The sequence below is a fragment of the Ammodytes marinus genome (genome assembly GCF_949987685.1).
Source record: "Ammodytes marinus genome assembly, chromosome: 17".
In the NCBI taxonomy this organism is placed as follows: Eukaryota; Metazoa; Chordata; class Actinopteri; order Uranoscopiformes; family Ammodytidae; genus Ammodytes; species Ammodytes marinus.
Window position 1 is genome coordinate 13,460,154 of NC_137221.1, and position 12,576 is coordinate 13,472,729.

Genomic DNA, 12,576 nt, shown 5'->3' on the forward strand with positions numbered 1-12,576 from the left:
CAATTTTGAAGAATTTGATCCTCGACAATCCGCCCAAAAAACTAATGAAAATACATACATGTTGTTGACCATTATGTTTATCTGTTTGTAGGCTACATTAGTCTAATTAACTATAAACAGATATAAACATTTAGTTCATATATTTATTGATGCATCTATTTATACCATCAGTTCATATCTTCCGACAGTACAGTACACTGTTAACTATTATATTTTCAAATATTTTTCTATTCTTAATTCTTTCTTATATTACATACACTCCATTCCTACTCGTGTAATGTCTTAGGTTCTCTTCCACTTCCATTTTTTTTGATATGTTGCATTTTTGGAGTGAGCCAGATATTTTATTATCTAATTATCAACGACTACCCCTCTATTTTTTTGCATATGATAAAGAAACCTGAACTTAAATAATTTGTTTTAAAATAAAGAGCTTTCTGTATGGTTTGATTAAGAGTGTGATTTAATGTGGTAGCGCAAAAATGGAAGTCCATCAGAGCGAAATAAGAAAGAAGTTAAAGTAGCAATGAATGTAAAAATAAACAACTATTAAAGTTCTGCATTCAAAATTGTACATAAGTAGAAATAATTGCAGTAAAACAAAACCTAAGTATAACATGTGAAAGTACTCGTTATGTAGTGGACTGTTCCCTTTCAGTGTACACCAACTATATATTACAGCATTACAGCATAGCAATGCATGATCCTGATTCCTGAATAAAATGAGTGAGTTTTGAAATGTCAAAATATGCAAAAAATACTGCCGTTTCTCTAGTGCTTCAGACATATTGAGAAAATGTCATGGAAATACTACGGTAAAATACAAGTCCTTTGAATTTATAAATAATATTGCACTTATTTTTCTATGTGAGAAATTATCTTTTTCACATTAAAATGACAATTCACTCATTAAAGGCAGCTTTACATGATTGATTGATACATGATGATTGATGACAATATTTTGTTGGCTTTGAACTAAACAAAACGTTTTCCCCATTTATGGTTGCTTTAGATACAGTGGGCAGCCAGGTAAATAAGAGCAGATAAACATTGTATAACTTTATTAAACTTCACATTTACAAAGCAACATCGTATTTCAATCTCAGTTAATGTTCTATATATTTTCAAACTCTCATATCTACATGTGTCCGACATTGTGGTATTTGTTTCATAATTGGCCACTTGTTTTTCCGAAGTCCTTTTTGATGTCTCCTCAAGAAGAATCAAAGTGTCTTTAGGAACAAGTGAAAATCTTCCAATGTGGCCGAAGCTAGCTGAGTGCAGAACGTCTCATCGGGCAAAGACACCAGGCGGTCCAGGGAGATGTAGTTGGGCAGAGTTGGGTCATACTGAGCTTTTCCTAGGTACGTGAGGAAAAAGTGTCGCTCTTTGATGCGCAAGAACTTGGCATTGAGGACCTATGGGAGCATATAAGAGGCTAACGTTATAATAGTTCTGAATAATTATGTACAAAATGCAAGGAAAATAAATAAGCATTGACCCTAAATTGGTAAAAAATAAATAAAAAAATTAACCTGTGGGAACTTGGCGATCAGGTGGTGAGGCACCTTCATGGTGTTGTGGACGAAGTCAAATATTTGTGTTAGCTTCTTTTTATTGGCATTCAGCACTTTGGGGACAGCAACAACTATCTGTTGGATCTCGTTTTCCTTGAAGCCGAGCTCTATTTCACACACCTGAGGAGCACAATTACAAAAAGTATTTTAAACACAGTGCCTTAAGGTTACTCGAACAATGTTTCATGATGTAATCTTTGGTCATTCAGTACCTTCAAATTTTCTTTGACAGGCTCCAAACTGCCACACAGTAATCTGGGCAGACGAGTTACAATGTTCCGTGTCTGATGAGAGTAAACAAAACAAGCTGCTTGTCTTATTTACGTACTGAGAAAATATACAGTGTACATAGAGAATGGTTAATTCTGCAGGAAGATGCTTACGTTAGAAGCACTGAGGTTGAGTTTCTCCTGATAGAAGCCCAGTCTGTTGTCAAGCCTCTTCACGCTGAAGTTAAGCAGATACGGAGCTCTGGACACCATGGACGCAATGGATTCAGGACTGAAATTCCTTGACTTGAGAAAACTAACCCTTTAGAAACAACAAAAAAGAGATGATGAAGACTCAGTTTCAAATCAGGTGCAGCTTCAGAGAAGGAAAATTACCTTACGTGTCTCCACTACAGTGTACAGTTATATGGTTTTACAGTTAAACAGTTGTGTGACTTATCTCATCAGACTGATTTAATTTAGAATATATATATTTTTTTTTAAACAACAGGCATTTAAAGCTTCCATTTCTTAGATCCCTTCATTTCACCTGGCCTGTAGGTTTTCCAAATTCTCAGTGAGAATGAAGGGGTTATGCGTGATGATATAGCCAAAGCGAGAGTCCTCCACCCCGATCTCTTTGAGGAACAGCAGCCTTGGGGCCACGTCTGTGTCGAAGTCTAGCCTCAGCAGCATGGAGCCCACGTTGGGCCTTTGCTCAATCTTCCACAGGTTTACACCTGCAATTAAAGCAGCCAAAAACCAAAAGGGATAAGGGTTAAGTCACCCTTTTAAGACTGTCACCTCTGTCATAATGAATCCGAATATTCTTCCAGTCCGCAGGTTTATTTACCAAGCTGTACTAGTTTGCTGAGTGTGTCCGACTGGTCAACGTAGTCTCTAAGGGAGGTGGATTCAGGAGGCATGGCGGCAGGAATGGATATACAGACAGCCTCTTCATCACTGATCTCTTCTAGTGCAGAATTTTCACCAGCAGCATCCAGATCTAGTAGATGAATACAATGAAGACGGAACAAGTAATTCAACTGAACGTAAAACAAAACAAAAAACAAAGCATTGAAATAGAATTTTATATTTTAAATAAAATGTTCCTGATGGTCAACAAAAGCAATCCAAAATGTACCTAATGACATCTGGCTTTCGATCACTGGCAACAGGGGGCTCTTGTATGGTACAACATTAGCTTTTGACAATTCCTCAATGTCCTTGTCTCCCATAGCCTCCGTTTCCAGATGTTTTGCAGTCAAGTCGCTGTAACAGAAAATCTGCTGTTTCCAACATTGTCTTGCCTGAGTTGCTGTATCATTCCCCCTGATAACTGAGGCTCCGCTAAGGAATTTGGTTGGTACTCTTGTAACTGTGGTGCAATGGCGAACTTGAGTGATATGCTGCCAAGTACTAGCCGCTGTCTTAGAGCAAATGAGCCTTCTGCATTGTAGACACAGCTGTGTACAGGATGAAGCCATGGCGACTCTGCAACACAAAAAAATACAAAATAATTATAATATTTTGAATATAGTGAGTTTGCCTTATCATTTCAACATCAACCAAATAAGAAATATGCAGTGAATGACATATGCACATATTTGCCCTTTGCCACATCCTGCAGGACCATACCATTTGAAACTGTATGTGTGCAGTAAAAAAAATATTTATATATTTTATTTAATATGTTTTTTATAGCATGCACACTAACATACACAATAATATGATATACACATACTACATTGTACACATAAGAGAGGCATTTAGACAAATATCCATTGTATGTGTTATTTATAAGTGTTGATAAGATATAAAGCATAAGCTTGAAACTGATTTGTTGTCCTACAATAAGCTCTTTGAACCAGATGCATCGTTAAATGCTAACAAGCTATCAGGACAAGTGGTATCTTGAAGCCTCAGGGGAAAAAGAGCCAAAACCAAACTAGTACTTTAAATCGTTAACCTTTTACTCACATTCTTTGGTATCAAATGTATTGATGTATCCACAGCTCAGCTCAATCATCAACTAAAGTGTGTCTCGCAATGTCAACCAGTTTACACGTGCACATTAACGGACGGACTACACGGAAGTGTCACAATGTGAGACGTACCACAACGTCATATCAATGGGTGGCAGTAAATGCCAATAAAATACTCAAGATGATAGAAACTTTAAAAAGCTGGATTTAATTTTAATGAGAGTACTAGGCGCACATATTTCATAATGTTCCTGTATTGCTAGTTTGTACTTTTTGTTTGGGTTTTATACTACAACACGTATTTTCAAGTAAATGCACCCCTATTCGCATGATGGTTCAGTCCGCCTTCAGGCTGTTTTCCAGTTATCTCGTTTTTCTGCTTCTACAACTCAGTTTTAGCCGTTAAAATTGAAAAAGTTAAGTAAGGAAAATAAGTCCACATCAGCGACATGGCAGCTCCCTTGGCTCCCCGAACACCTCGAAAGGATGAGCACAACAATGGGTTACATTTTCGAATGATAAATGAGCAACCAGTGGATGATATCTCCCTTGATTACTTCTATAAGCCGCACACCATCACGCTCCTGACAGTGACCGTGCTCAGCCTCATGTACTTTGTGTTTTCCAGGTAAACTCCACTGTGAAACTTGTCTACCAAGTACTGTCTGATTTATTTTTAAAAATCTATGAGTATTTAACAATTCCTATTCACTTTCTAGCTGTCTGTAACTCAATGTAGCGCTTAATATGTGATACTGAATTGTTACAGGGATGATGAGCAGTCCGACAGTAACCTCAGAGTTGGTCTGTTGGTGGTGCTCTCCTTCTTCTTAGTCATCAGTGTGCTGGCCTTTCCTAATGGTAAGCTATGTCAATAAACGTGCATTGGCTCCATAAATAATACAGTATCCAATCCAATCCTATCCTATCCTATCTTATCTTATATGTAATTGTCCAGTGTAGCTTTTAAACAAATGTATCAGCTATTTTTTAGTTTTATACCAAATACCTCTGCTTTTCTGCTTCTGAAAGGTGTGGATTAGCTGCATTTTAAAACATTTTTGATATTAATTGAATATTTAGGGGTTTGGGGCTTTCGGTTAAATTTTAAAGACGTCCTCAGATGATAGGGAATCATGAAGGGAAATTTTCACCATAATACGACTATCTAAAGATCAAAATGTTAGTGCTTTACCTAGTGAATAACCTTTAGATTATAGAAAATGCATTGTTAATTGCAGCCCTACTTCAGCTGTTGACAAAAATTACTGATGGAAGGGCAAAAGGCCAGTCTAAATAATTCAGTGTATAGGACACTCTTGACTTCATAATATAAGGCTGAATAACTGGAGCTTTCAACCACATACTGTATTCTTCCACTGAGAGAGCTTAATGAGTTGTCATGAATGAAATTTCGGCAATGTGATAGCAAGTGGTATATGGGAGACACTGCCCGGCCAAAAGAAAGGCACACACTCAAATATATCGTTGGACCATCTTTAGCTTTGATTACACCACCTGACACAATTGTATTAGCTCTTTTTGGCACAAAAGGTTGCTGAACCTAGAACTGCTCAACTGGAGCAACTCGAGATCATATGTACACTGCCACCACAGGCTTGTACAGTAGGCAAGGCATGATTGGTGCATCACTTAATCCGCCTCTCTTCTTTCCCTGATGGGCCAATCACTCTGGTACAGGGTCAATCTGGACTCATCAGACCACACAACCCTTTTCCATTGCTCCAGAGACCAATCTTTATGCTCCCTAGCCAATTGAAGCATTCTTTAATGATAAGCCCCACTGATAAGTGGTTTTCTCAAGGCTACACTGCGGTGTAGTCCCTACCATTGAGATATCTTCGCGTTGTGTGTGGAAATGCTCTTACTTTCACTATTAAACATAGCCAGTAGTTCTACTGTCGATATTTTACATTTTGATTCCCCCAAATGTTTGAAGTGCTCTCTGATCACGATCACTGCATTAGTTAGGGTTAAATCCAGGTGGTGACTTTTTAATTGACAACTACAACTTGTAGTACTTGCCACTTAACCAGTACGATGCTTTTTTCATTAGGACCTTTTACCAGGCCTCACCCTGCAATATGGCGAATGGTGTTTGGTGAGTGTCTTCCCACATCTGTCTCACTTTGAATCATTCACATTAACCTGATTTATTTTGCTTGGATCCATTTAAAAAAAATCAAATCACTCACTTTCTTCCTTCCTCTGTAGGTCTCAGTGTTGTATACTTCCTATTTCTTGTCTTCATCATCTTCCTCAACTGGGACCAAGTGAAGACACTCATGTACTGGCTGGACCCAAATCTCCGATATGCCACACGGGAAGCCGATATCATGGTAAGGTAGATTTAATACTATATGCTAGAATATATCGGAACGGAATTAGGCATTGAGTGTGTTTCTTAAAATTCAGTCGCCTTTCCCCTTACAGGAATATGCTGTAAACTGTACAGTGATAACACGGGAGCGAATCCTGAGCCACTTCGACATCTTCGCATTCGCTCACTTTGCAGGCTGGGCCATGAAGGCTCTGGTCATCCGAAGCTACGGCTTTTGTTGGACCATCAGCATCACCTGGGAACTCACTGAGGTAGATGTGGTCAGGCTTGGTATCGCAGCATTCCAAATTTGGTCTACAATACATTTTGTTTTCAACCTCCCTACATCTTTTTCTTCTCCACAGTTGTTCTTCATGCACCTGCTGCCAAACTTTGCAGAGTGCTGGTGGGATCAGGTGATACTGGACATACTGTTGTGTAACGGAGGAGGCATCTGGCTGGGTATGAGCGCCTGCCGGTTTTTGGAGATGAGGACCTACCGCTGGGCCAGCATCAAGTCAGTGAAGCTTATGTTCTTTGTCTTTATCTCTACCCCCCTCCCCCTTTTTTCTGGCACTGTATATTCCTAAAATCCCAAAAACCTCAATATTGTAAAAGTATAACTAACTGGTAGTTTTTTTTATACAGCCAATAAATCAGGCAGTTCTGGCAGATTCCCATAAGAATTATTTAGTTTACTGTTGGCATGTGACATAAAGTAGATTTCTGGATACCCCTGTTTTAATTTGTTGATGCACATACTCTGTGTAGGGAAATCCACACCACTACAGGGAAATTTAAGCGTGCAGTTCTCCAGTTCACCCCGGCCAGCTGGACTTATGTGCGCTGGTTTGACCCAAAGTCCTCCTTCCAGAGGCTGGCAGGCATCTATCTCTTTATGATCCTATGGCAGGTACTGTATGTATTATTTAAAGGTGGAGTGAGGGACAATGAAAAATTATTGTAGTCAAAATCCCTTTTTGTCAAAATCAGTGAATTTTTACTATCTATCTGCTACCTGTCCGTATGTGTGTGCGCTGGAAAAAATGCCAGTGTAAATACATGGCCTACACTCTTTAAACGGACATGTTGCTAGCTATGGTGGGCCCCTTTGTTTGCATACTCTTTGTTTACATACCTGTTATCAAAGCCTAGGCTGTATATTAACACTGATCTTTTTAAACACACCCAGACAGACAGGTAGCAGATCGTGAAGAGATATTCACTGATTTTGACAAAGTGATTTTGATAACATTCTACAGGATTGCTGACTCCACCTTTTAAGCTTTTGACTCATAAATACTTGTAAATTTGGCTTCATTATTGATGGTTTAACTAACAATTATTTTCAATATTAATGTATCTTTTTTGTCAACTTTTTTGAATTGATCACTGAATCAATTATTCTAGAAAAAGCTCTCCTTAGGGCGTCCCCCCCCCGGGCCGGGCCCAGCAGCAGACCCGGGTTCGATTCCTGCCTGCGGTCGTTCTCTGCATGTCACTCCCCTCTGTGCCCCATTTCACCTCTCTCTGCACCACCAATAAAGCATAAAAATGCCCAAAAAATATCTTAGAAAAAAAGCTCTCCCTTCACTACATAATACTTCTGCTGACACTTGTCAGCAAATACACGGCATATCCCTATGACATTCTTTCAGATCTTGTCTTTCTTACATCCTTTTATCTTCACAGCTGACAGAGTTGAACACGTTCTTCCTCAAGCACATCTTCGTCTTCCAGGCGTCTCACCCTCTCAGCTGGTGTCGCATCCTCCTCGTTGGAGTGATAACGGCACCCACTGTGCGGTAAGTTCAAACTCCAAAATGACGTCTTTACACTTCACCTATGAGCAGCAAGAAATGTGATACTGCATTTTAAATGGTTTCTATACAGTAGAATTTAATCCTGACATTCCCAATTCATATGATCCATATGTATCTCTCTGTGGAAGGATGAAATGCTCACTATAATCTTGTCAAGTACAAAATTAATTTAATAAATGTTCTTCAACCTCTTTTAGACAATATTATGCATACCTGACCGACACTCAGTGTAAAAGGGTCGGCACACAATGCTGGGTGTTTGGGTAAGTATCTTTTTTTCTGTCGGTTTATGTTTTTCACTGGTCTAGAAACAGGTTTGGAAGCTGCATTAATGGTAGTTCATGAAAACGTGGTGTGCTCCCAGTAAGGAGGTTGGTCTAAACTTTATTTAATTTGACTTCTTTCTTTTTTCAAATCTGCTTGTTTCTTCACTTAAATAGCAACATAGTGGTTTTAGTGTTGACTTAGTCTGGCTAGCAAACTCACTCTGAACTTTGTCCATTGTCTGGTAGTTTTTTTTTATCTTGTCAACATGTATCATAGTATACCTGAGGGCTGTACCATAAAGCAAACTTACCAAATAAGCCAGGCTTATTTCGGTAAGTCTGACTCATTTTCAGGTAATTTGGTTCCATAAAGACAACATGAGTGAAAAAAAGAGTATATGATTTAAGTATATTTCTAGAGAGGCTTTTTTTAAATTGAGCTTCCTAAATGTGTCAATGACATCTTAAATGTATTGCAGTTTTTCACTTAAAGCCACTACGAGTAACATGGCACGTTGGCGTCCCCTTTGGACAAAAGCGGTAGTATTTTTACGACGCCCGCTGTCACCAAAGCTGTTTTCTAGCTCATGCCAGGCGTGCGAGTGTGAACTGAGAAGGGCGCAATATAGTGCATGTCCGTGAGTTGAAAGTGTGAGGACTCTTTTCGGCTCTGTGAGAGTGGTTTTGACACTGTATCAACTAATGCCAGTCAGTGCTACACACACCTGATTGCAATGAGTTGATGCAGCAGCGTCACCTAACTACTCTCTCTCACGGAGCTGAAAGATTACGTGTCCTCACAGAAAGCGAATGAACGAGAGACGGCAGTTAGTATGGATCACGATGAGGTAATGTGTTTGTGTTGTTGATGTAAATAATGACTATTTCAGATAATGGTTATCTGATGATGGTGAAGCAAAGCAAACTTTGTGTTAGTACCAACCGCTCATTCATTTAGGAGTAAACACTGAAGTCTAGTTTCGCTCTCGTGAAATTGTATACACGTTGCTTGGCAACGCCCTCGTCCCGCCCGTAGCCTATATCACTCTCCCTTTTAGCTTTTCTTCATTGCATTCTCTTTTTTTTCTTTGATGGATCAGCCCATGGACCCCGTTATCAGTCATTATGACGACAAATAACTGTCTCAAACAAGGCTCCCGCTCCCCTTCCCTCACCTGGAGGGATAGGCTTCTCAAATCGCGTTGCAGTGCCACACTGAAATCTGCGACCAATACGGATATGTGACCATAGAGCCTGCACGAGCGAACCGAGAATCGGACTGGGTGTGCGACCAGACCAAAAGCAGTAATAAAAACTATATAAAAACGTCTTTCTTTGCACTGATGGTCTCGTTTGTTTGCTGTTAAAGGTAATTTATGATTATCAGAGGAAACATGAGGCTGTTTAAAATATATTTAAATGTTACTCGTAGCCGCTTTAATATCAGACACAAAGCTGCTCATTCAGTCTGCTCTAGTTTCCATAGCAATGAGACAGGCTCTCTCTGTCTGCATGATGTACTTGTACTTTGTCCTCCCTGCAGTGTAACCTTTTTAAAATTTAAGAAGATGATTTAATTTCCCACAGCAGTGAATATGGATAATAGTTTGAATGTCCTGGGGAACAACTATACAGAGCAAATGCATGTGCCACAGGTGTTCATGTACTTTGACTGTAGAGATGCCCCACTGCAATGCAATTGCATTGCCAAGAGAGAGAGACATTGTTAATACAAAAGTCCAGAGAAACCACACCGTTCATCTAGGACTTTTTTCTATTTCCCTCCAGGGCCATTGCTTTCCTCGAGGCCCTTGCGTGTGTCAAATTCAGTCACGACTTGTTTTCCAAGACACAGATCCGCTCTGTACTCCTGTGGCTGCTCTGCCTGGTAAGAAAAGACAAGTGTGCATGTTTTTGTTATAACACTGTCCAGAATAGATCAGTCTAACCTGACTTTTTTTCCTGCATCCTCTTTAACACTCTAGGCTCTCATCACACTACTGTGTTTATATGGGATGGTGTGGTATGAGCAAAATAAAATGAAGGTGAGATGTAGCTTTGGTTCTTGATTGACTGTGTCGGTTACATTAAGAAGTATTTTATTGATGAAATCTTTCAAGATAAGCTAAACAACCTTGTTTGAGGGTTAGGTTTAGCCGGAATAGAACTTTTTCCACAAGTTGTCAAGTAAGAAAAGTACTGGTGTCACTAAAAAACATTAACTCGGTTCTATTTGAGTGTCCCATTAATCCATCCCAGTGTGACAGTGAGCCAGCTTGCACAACACCAGAAACCTATAACTGAACAAGCTACATTTAATTCAGCCATCTTTCATATAAATATTTACACCCTTTTTTGTTTTACCTTCCTGTGAATTTACTCAGCTATGCATCATTTTATTGCTGGTCACAAACACCGTTCACTCTGAGTGTCATTCTGTTTACAGAGCACTCCTGAGCAAAGTGAGGACTGGGATGATGGCAGTGGTGTCGACTCGTGTGGTTTCATCCCAGATGACTGTGCAGGTCAGTCTCATAACAGTCAGTGACAACTCTTCTGTAGACTCTGGCCTAAATGTTTGAATAGTTGTTTTTTCTCTGTAGTTAACAGGGAGTCCTTGCCAAGTTTAAATCCTACAAAACGAAGGAGAGCTTCTGGCAGAAAGAGATTTGTGAATGGTCACGGAGGAAAGAAACAATAAACAAAGCAGGGGGGGTACACTATGTAGTGAAATGCACTGAGTTATTGTTGTAAAAGTTGTCAAATGTGGAAAGCGGTGTCAACAAAACAAGCCTTAGTATACTATTATAACATATCAAGCTCAAGGAGTCAGATGCAAAGCACAACGCTGAGCTGAAAGCTTCATATAATGCTGACTTGGTTGTTGATTCTCTTTTGAAGCCACAGTACTAACATATTTTTAAAACTGTGTGACAAGAATATAGTTGTTATTTTTAAATCGACTAAAAAAGCAAGGAACATGCACTGGAGTCACGAATGCAAAAACACCTACATACAAAATGTTCTACCTTAAACTACCAAATATTGTATGAATGCTTTGCACTGTGAGACAGGTAAAGTTTGTCCAATCAGAGGTTTGTCTGTTTTTTCTACCCTGAGACCAGGTGTATGCTTACAGTCACTTATGCTCTTGGACATCTGTTTGTTTTTTAATATTACTGTTAAATTGTATTACCTTAACTAGAAAAACTCAAGGTCTATATTTATGTCGTGATTGAAATTTCTGATTTTATAATTGCCAAAAGTTACCACATTTTTGCTTGTTTATTTAATGCCGCAAAGTACTGTTTTATACAGCACTGCTTACTTTTTTTCAATCAAAATCACATCAGCTAGAAAAATGTTTTTGACTTCTTCAAATGAGAGGAGCAACCAAGTGTAACTGAACCTACTGTAGCCTTTACATGTCATTCTTACCCTTTTCATGTGATTGTTGGAACAGTTAAGTTGTACTTTATGCAATTTGTGTGTGTGCGTGTGTTTTTAGTAAGGAGTGAGGTTTACATTGTACATTACTACTGACAAAGGATACTGTGACATTAAATGCAATAGAACTCTGGTGACACAAATAGCAGAGGATAATCACCTGTGCAAAATGATCCTTTTCAAATACATTCTTTTTAAGCTTTTTGATGATGCAAATAATACAATTTGACATTACTGCAGCAAATTGTAGCTAATTGTGCAGAGTGAGGCACATTATAGTTTTATATTAAGTGTTAGAAAGAGTTTTACAACCTCCTGTTAGCTTGTGATTGTCTACTTATTGATTTTGTATTGTTATTTTTCGAAGGAAACTTTACTACGCTTTAATTGTCAGAAATAATTGCAATTAATATCAAATGTTTAAAATGTGTTACCTGCAATCTTTTAATGCATTACTATGTGCATACTGATTTGTGAATTTATATGGGGAGTTTTGCTTATTTTATACACATAATTAAATTATTGCACATCTTGTATTTGTTTTTTCATTGTGTCCGTTCTTGAAGATACTTTATTGATCTCCTTGTCCTTGAGACAATTGCAGTAACTGAAATATGTTTACCACTATTTGTGATTATATCCATGGTTGAGTGATTTACCAGGGTGTATATTCTGTGTCAATACAAAACCTGTTTTGTAAATTAATTTGTGATTCACCAAAGGTCTCATTTAAAATCTGTAAAAGACGAAATGTGGTATAGCAAACAATGAATAGGAATATCTGGAAATTAAAAAAGAGCCTTGGGTCAAACTAAATATTTAAAAATTAGGTAGCAAAAGGAAAATTAGGAAATTCCCATATTGATAAACTGGAACCAGCATGATTGGCATTTTTGGTTCACCATTTATTAATTATCGTTGGTTAACG

At 38.5% G+C, this 12,576-nt stretch overlaps 2 protein-coding genes across 2 annotated transcripts; one reads left to right on the forward strand and one right to left on the reverse strand.

Moving 5' to 3' along the window:
* Nucleotides 1-1,046: 1,046 nt before the first annotated feature.
* mterf3 (mitochondrial transcription termination factor 3) lies at nucleotides 1,047-3,871 on the reverse strand. Its single transcript, XM_080044980.1, has 8 exons — nucleotides 3,767-3,871; nucleotides 2,931-3,280; nucleotides 2,640-2,792; nucleotides 2,337-2,526; nucleotides 1,961-2,108; nucleotides 1,790-1,861; nucleotides 1,536-1,697; nucleotides 1,047-1,418 (listed from the first exon to the last, which is right to left on the reverse strand). The coding sequence occupies exons 2-8, from the start codon at nucleotides 3,271-3,273 to the stop codon at nucleotides 1,224-1,226; spliced, it is 1,263 nt and encodes a 420-aa protein (XP_079901106.1). The 5' UTR covers nucleotides 3,274-3,280; nucleotides 3,767-3,871; the 3' UTR covers nucleotides 1,047-1,223.
* Nucleotides 3,872-4,168: 297 nt separating this feature from the next.
* ptdss1b (phosphatidylserine synthase 1b) lies at nucleotides 4,169-12,112 on the forward strand. The gene is made up of 13 exons (XM_080046029.1): nucleotides 4,169-4,399; nucleotides 4,541-4,632; nucleotides 5,849-5,893; nucleotides 6,007-6,131; nucleotides 6,226-6,384; nucleotides 6,478-6,629; nucleotides 6,884-7,025; nucleotides 7,805-7,917; nucleotides 8,133-8,198; nucleotides 9,990-10,089; nucleotides 10,187-10,246; nucleotides 10,648-10,726; nucleotides 10,805-12,112. The coding sequence occupies exons 1-13, from the start codon at nucleotides 4,221-4,223 to the stop codon at nucleotides 10,900-10,902; spliced, it is 1,410 nt and encodes a 469-aa protein (XP_079902155.1). The 5' UTR covers nucleotides 4,169-4,220; the 3' UTR covers nucleotides 10,903-12,112.
* Nucleotides 12,113-12,576: the final 464 nt, after the last annotated feature.

What these genes read in the sequence shown, in the direction of transcription:
- mterf3 (XM_080044980.1), bottom strand. Translation starts at nt 3,273, where the DNA reads ATGGCTTCATCCTGTACACAGCTGTGTCTACAATGCAGAAGGCTCATT. An exon ending in CAGCAAACTAGTACAGCTTG is followed by an intron (nt 2,527 to 2,639) that starts GTAAATAAACCT and finishes CTTTAATTGCAG; the next exon opens with GTGTAAACCTGTGGAAGATT. An exon ending in CTGTCAAAGAAAATTTGAAG is followed by an intron (nt 1,698 to 1,789) that starts GTACTGAATGAC and finishes TGTGCTCCTCAG; the next exon opens with GTGTGTGAAATAGAGCTCGG.
- ptdss1b (XM_080046029.1), top strand. Translation starts at nt 4,221, where the DNA reads ATGGCAGCTCCCTTGGCTCCCCGAACACCTCGAAAGGATGAGCACAAC. An exon ending in TGTGCTGGCCTTTCCTAATG is followed by an intron (nt 4,633 to 5,848) that starts GTAAGCTATGTC and finishes TTTTTTCATTAG; the next exon opens with GACCTTTTACCAGGCCTCAC. An exon ending in TCCTGTGGCTGCTCTGCCTG is followed by an intron (nt 10,090 to 10,186) that starts GTAAGAAAAGAC and finishes TTAACACTCTAG; the next exon opens with GCTCTCATCACACTACTGTG.